At 27.2% G+C, this 6,904-nt stretch overlaps 1 protein-coding gene across 2 annotated transcripts in view; it reads right to left on the bottom strand.

Annotated features, from left to right (window-relative positions):
• Positions 1-4,581, bottom strand: part of LOC107441418 (anillin) — a 41,519-nt gene extending 36,938 nt beyond the window's left edge. For both annotated transcript variants that reach the window (XM_043040658.2, XM_043040663.2), the window contains exons 1-3: positions 4,348-4,581; positions 2,067-2,187; positions 979-1,212 (exon numbers count right to left, since the gene is read on the bottom strand). In XM_043040658.2, the coding sequence (XP_042896592.1) occupies positions 979-1,212; positions 2,067-2,187; positions 4,348-4,374 (382 nt within the window). In that variant the 5' untranslated portion in view covers positions 4,375-4,581. The remainder of the gene's footprint in view (positions 1-978; positions 1,213-2,066; positions 2,188-4,347) is intronic.
• Between the last annotated feature and the right edge of the window lie 2,323 nt (positions 4,582-6,904).

Genomic DNA, 6,904 nt, shown 5'->3' with positions numbered 1-6,904 from the left:
TAAATATTTAAACAATTTTTGTGCAAAATTTTTCTGCACATGCATTTGAATATAAATTTCTGAGATTTTAAATCTGTTATTTTACCTTAATTTTAATTAAAAAATATTTTAAAACCTGCTGATTACCTATAGTATAATTAAATTTCAATATAATGCATGGCAACTGTTGGTAGTTTTGAAGTTTATATATTTTCTTGGCAAACTTCAGTTTTTGACATTTTTGACGGGTTTTTGACGGTTTAAACCAGTATTATACCCTTGTCATGTCAAAAACCACTTTTTGACGTCAAAAACCCAACCCTGCTTAGCAACCATGGGAGAATTTTATGTTGTATTCTAGTTTAACAGGGTTATAATGGAGCAAATGGTAATGGTTTGATGAAAGCCAAGTAAGTTGATGATATTTTAACTATTTGGAGATACATTTCCGTCTAAAAAATGTGGGTATAATGGATGAAACAATTTAAATTAAGAAAATTAGCAAATAATTTAATTTAGTTAAATTAAAAAAATATGTAGGAAAAAATTTCCAGCCTTTCTTTAAAATTTCCAGGTTTTATCCATATTTCCCAGATTTTTTCCAGTATAAAAAAAATTCCCTGATAATTCCAGGTTTTCCAGGTGGGTGGCCACCCTGTTTATCAACACTTAAACTGATTGTTGTCTTGTGCGAAGAATAATACACATTTATCATTGCTACATATTTTCCATCATAATTATCAATAATTAAATATTAGATTTAGTTATAACAATCTAAAAATTTTTAAAAATATTTTCAACTAACTTTAAATCTTTAGAGATAGCAAGATAAATTGTGTTAATGCAATGTGTAAAAAAATTTCTTGAAATTAAAAATTATAATTATTTTAAAATGCTGTAAAAAGAAAATTACGATAATAATGCATCAATTATATGCGATAATAATTACGATAATAATGCAAAATTACGATAATAATAAACATATTTTAGAAAAAATACCAGAATTATCTTTTTTCCGCAAAGCAGCTAAACCTCTTTCTTTCAGTGATGCTTTAAATGGAATGAATGACTCCTCTGAACTATTTCTTGATGGATTATTTTCCTTCTCCCATTTGGTTTGTTTGGGTGGCCATTGTCGACTTGGGGATCCTTCACATCTTTCAATGCATTGTCTCTTAGGAGAATCATCTGCTTCATCATCTAAAGATCTCTTGGGCGACACCTCTAAAGTTTCTTAAACAAAAAATATGGAAATATAGAACTTGATCATGTGAGATACATAAGACAGGAAAATAAACTCAATATATCTAGGAAGTCAAAGTAATTGTGGGGAAAAAAGCTTAAATAAGTATACAGCAATAAATTTTGCAAATTAAAAAAAACTAAGACTTAGACAACATCCTAAATAACTAATTCTAATCATTGTAAATTCATATTTTTTGAGAGACCTACCTTCAACATGCTAACTAGCTAGTAACTTCAACATGCTAGGCACAGAAAAATAAAGATTTGCACACTAATTCTCCTAAACTTTTAAGGACAACCAGTCTAAAGAACTGGTCAAACACAGGATATTTCTAAAATGCTCACAGCATTTTGTGGAGCATCAGGGTTCGCCAAGTGGACCCACTTTGAGAAAACCCGCGCCCGGGGTTTTATTGGGTGGGCCCACCTTTGAAAAAACTCACTTGGAACAATAAGTGGGCTTTATCAACAAAAAAATGCTACAGGCCACATAAAAAACCTGAAAGACTTCTTAAATCATTTGTAAATGATATATTATAAATATTAATTAGAATAAATTATTCCATAGAATTGTCAAATAATCAAAGGAGTTTTTGGGCACAACTTACTATTTTATAAATTTCATTTCAAAACACAACTCATTATTTTTTACAGTTAGCTGTTTTTAAAAATGTAATTTCTGTAAAAAAATCGAAAATTTGGATTTTTTGTATAAAATTATTATTATAGAAAATACAAACTTTAAACTAATATTTTTAAAACTTAAAAATTACTCCTTCATACAATGATATTAAATAAAGTAAATCTAATGCATAGTTCATAAAATTTAAACACGTTTATACCTTGATTTCTGATCTGTTGTTCATCAATTAGAGCTGGACGTCTCTTGATTACAACACCTGGACATTCATTTTCTTTAATGCTTATAAATTGTCTTCTTTCCTTATTTCGCTGCAGTAATTTCTATAAAAACACAAATATAAGTGACAATTGCTTTCAAAATCAGTTTTTCAATTAATCTTAAACTGCTCAAAACATAATTATTATTTAGCATCATTTTTAAATGTTTAAAAGGATTTCAACACAATGCAACTCAAAACTATTTTTAATATGACTAAGCTAAGATAAAAATAATTTGTTTATGCACTACAGATAACGGGGTGATTGTGAGCCCAACTCAAAAATCCTGAACATTTCTAAATAAAATTATTAATGCCGCATTTCAAACAATTATTGTCTTTATAAATTTAAATCATCGCTATTTTCACTACAAGAAATTCTAAATAAATTATATGCAGCATAATTTAAATTAATAATCATGCATAGGTTTGCTTTAACCTCTAATCATATTTATTATTCAACCAGAAAAAATATTTATACAAATAAAATATACGAGAATTTTTATACATAAATGTGATCACTGAATTCTTGAAACTTTTGGACCTTGGATATCCGGATTGCGGTTAGAGATAAATATGGAAATGCGGATTTTTTTATCTCTGATACTTTGTAATAATTAGGCAGGTGGGAAAAACATAACCATTTCTTTTTCTTTAGGAGACATACATTTTAATAGCTAAAATGAACAAATCTATTTTCCTCTTTCCATGAAACCAAATAACTATTGGGACATTGTTATCATAGTTATAATTTGTAAATAATAAACATAGTTTGCTCTTCTCTTGTTTTTTAAACTAATTAGTGTAGTTCTCATTACACTAAATAATTAAGCCATTATCATTTAGTATAAAAGTGTCCTTTTAGTGAGCTCTTGAAAGTTTTTTCTGTTGTTTGTTTTGCACAGGATATGCAAGTTTTTGACACATTCTACCTTAGACGATTCTTACCGTTATGTCAAAAACAAAGATCATTGGTAGTGTTGCCCTTACATTTTATTTGATCTAATTAAAATTGTATATTAAAACTTAAACCAATTAAAATGTTTAAAAAGTGGTTATATGTGCTAGTCAACAAAAATTACTTGAGATTGAGTAAAAATATAATGCATTTTTCCATTATGATAAAATCAGAATTTCATATATCTTAGTGATTCCACTAGACTTTGAACTAACACACAGGACATAACTCCTTACTACATAGGACTTACAAATTAGATCCTTTTCTACTAAAAGTGAGTCCCTATTTAAAATATAAATTCTCTACACATAATTTTGTCAACAGTTACACAAAACAAGAAAAAAAGTTATATTTCAGTTATCATGGCTTTTAATAAAAACTGATCAAACACCTGCATCAGGGGAAAGCTAGAATCAACATAATTTATAAATGTAACTATACAATTTGATACTCAAAATTACTCAAATTTTATCCTTCAACTATTAATAGCAAGGAAAATTAATTGTTTCATGTGTAGGTATTTTTAGAAATTAGTTATAATTTAGCGTACATAAATTGGCTAGCTCACAGTTTTGATTTTTTTTTCCGAATTCGAGAATCAAGCTTCATTATTTATTTTTCACATCCCCTCTACAAATTTTGGAGAAATTAATACATTATTAAGCGCAAGAGGAATCCTAATTAAATAATACATCCTAATCCTAATTAAAAAAATTATACTTATAAAAATAGTCTATCTAGGATTTTTTTTATTATACAAATTATATTATTAATTTCAAAAAAATGCATTACACTGTAAAAATTCGGATTAGATGGGTGGCATTTATGAATAAAAAGGGAAATAGGACTACAAATTTTCTGAATTAATAATTTCTTGACAGCTGATATTGAATATATATATATTCAATATATATATTCAATATATTGAATAGCATATAAAAATAAGTATTAACAAAATTGCTAATTATAAAGAAAATTTTGTTAAAAGAGTTTGTCTGCAGTGCTGTTCCATAATATAAGAAATAAATTAGCTTTTTGACAATTTTTCATTGTCAGGTCATAAACCCAGCCCTACTTCTGATAAAAGGTTTTACACCCCTAAGTTGTAGGATAAATTATTATAATTGTTAAGAAACAAAAGAGATTCAAGTAGGTAAATTATTAATTGATTGAGTGACATTCAAAAACTTTGAAACACGATTTAATATATTAAGCAATTAAATCTAAAGAAACCGTTACAATAATAAAAACAAGATTTAAACTTACTTCAGTAAATGAATCATCTAAATCCATAATGAAAACGCGAAATGAAACACGAATATAAGAAAACTAAAAGTTACAAAATAAATTCAAACTGCTAAAACAATAATTTTTGATGTTGAAATCAATCTTCCATAATATTAAATAGCACCATCACGCCTACCAACGAGTACAAAAACAGAAATTTTAAAAATACCGGCTGCGTTGAGTTAATTTAAATGTGTTGCCATATCCTGAAAAAGAAAAGAGAAAAAGTGAGACTGATCTAGTTCAGTAAAAATAGCGTCAACAAACAAGCTGCAAGCCAGCGCAAATGTATTATGCCACCAAATTAGGTTTATTAAGCATTCTCGCTGCGTTCAGTTTATGCACATCTGAACAATGTCAAAAGAGAATGAGAACCTGATTGGTGAAAAAAAATTTCATGCCAAAAAATCACTAATATCAGTTTCTCTGATTTTTTTTGTCTGAGAGCAAACGTGCGCGAATTGCATTTAGAGGTTCAGCCCTTTAGCCCTATACAAATTACATGAGCTAGAAATAAACACCTGGAAACGTGTATGCGAAATTCCTTTACCTCTTTTGTAATAGTGTTTATAATAAAAGCGTTATAACTTAGAAAATCTTTACTCATTTACTGTATATAAGATGCTCCATATTTCTCTTTAATTATAACTTATAATTTAGAAACTCTGTCAGATATTAAAATATATTTTAATATGCTATCATATCAAGAGAAATAATTATTTGAAAATCAGGGTGTGCCCAATGTGGCATAAGTGGTCGATACCAATTGATTTGATTTCTATGCTGATTCGGTTGATAACAATTGAATAAAATAGCTATGGACTGTATTTAAGATTTTTATTATCATTGGTGCTACGAGCACGCTCATGCTATAATAGCAACAACTGATTTTCAACTGTTAAGTGTTACAAGAGACGGTGGCGAGGATGCCAAGACAAAGATGCCAAGTTGGCGCTATATTTCTGAGACATTGAATAGAATGGCTCTTTCGACAAAGTACAGAAATTACTAAAAAAGCTCAAGCTGTCTATAGGTCTGACATTGAACGTGTAGGGTTAATTAGTTAGAGTCATGAAATTACTTGTCCCGAGTATACGTGGTTCGAATTCAATCTGCGGTCAATTTTTAAAAATTCGATTTAACGAAATATTTTTTTGAAATTATTTTACAATATCGTAACGTAAATAGAATATTACTTTATTTTTTTCTATATCATTTTATAATTAAAGCTTTAGAAATTGTAGCATTTTTATTAATTTACTGTATATATATATATTGCGCCATATTTCCCCTCAATACCAACCTCAATTTCCCCTCAATTTTGAAACTTGGTCACATATTTTATTATAGCATAATATACTACCATACCAATGCAAAATAATTATAGAGAAAATAGGGCCACACAAATGGTTTCCTTGACAACAGACAGAAATTACTTAAAAAAGCATGTTTTCTGACAATGCAAGTCTGACACCTAGTTGAATGGGAAAAGTTAAGTGGTTTGAAACAAAAAATTAATCCATTATCACCCGATGGTGGTTCGAATCTAAGTCACGAACAATCTTTTGAGACTAGAGTTACAAAAAAAGCTTCTTTTTTTTTTTTTTTTTTTGCATAATAAATAATTANGCTGGAGTTTTTTTTTTTTTTTTTTTTTTTAATATGGTAACCGTAAATAAAATATTCTTTTACTTTTTTCTTTCTTTTTTATAAAGGGATTTATAATTATAGCATTAGAAAGTAGAAAATTTTTACTAATTTACTGTGTACTGCATATATATGTATAATCATATATGGCAGTACTTTTACTTTCGTTACTTGTACCGCCGGTACAAGTAAAAAGTACGTAGTTTATCCTAATTCTCGTTACTTTTTAAATTTAATACTTTTACTTTAGATTTAGGTATTTGTAACGGAAATATCGAATAATATCATTACTTTTTTTCTAAAACTCGGTAAGCTTTCTAAAAAAAAAATTTAATTTAAAAAAAATGGTTATGTGTTTTTAATTTATAAAATTAATGTGCAATATATATGCATTCACAGCTAACTTCGTGCTTAAATACCTTCTGTTACAACTTATACTGCACATTCAATTATTTTTTACTAGCTCAAAGATCACAAAGCTATCTGAGACCCCGTGTTTGCTTTGTTTATGTTTGTGCTTTTAAAATCCGTTTCTAAAGAGTAAAACAATTTTTAATCAATGGTAATTTAAATAAATAAAAATAATAAACTAAAAATTAAAATCAGTAGATAAAATTTCTTTTTCATGCAAATCCATAAAAAGTTTCATATTAAAATTATACTTGATTTTAAAATTATATTATACGATTATATCATAAAATTATATTATAATATTCCTCCGAATTTAAAAATAAATTAATGTCCATAACTTTCAAAATTAAAAATAATTAAATAAATAAAACCAATTTTGCAAAACCATTGAAGAACATAAGAATATTATTCAATAAAATTTTAGGTTACTTTGAATTTTCGATTTCCTAGAAATGTACTTTTAAATCGTTACTTTTTT

The sequence above is a fragment of the Parasteatoda tepidariorum genome, chromosome 4 (genome assembly GCF_043381705.1).
Source record: "Parasteatoda tepidariorum isolate YZ-2023 chromosome 4, CAS_Ptep_4.0, whole genome shotgun sequence".
NCBI classification, from domain to species: Eukaryota; Metazoa; Arthropoda; class Arachnida; order Araneae; family Theridiidae; genus Parasteatoda; species Parasteatoda tepidariorum.
This window is presented reverse-complemented; position numbering and strand designations above follow the sequence as displayed.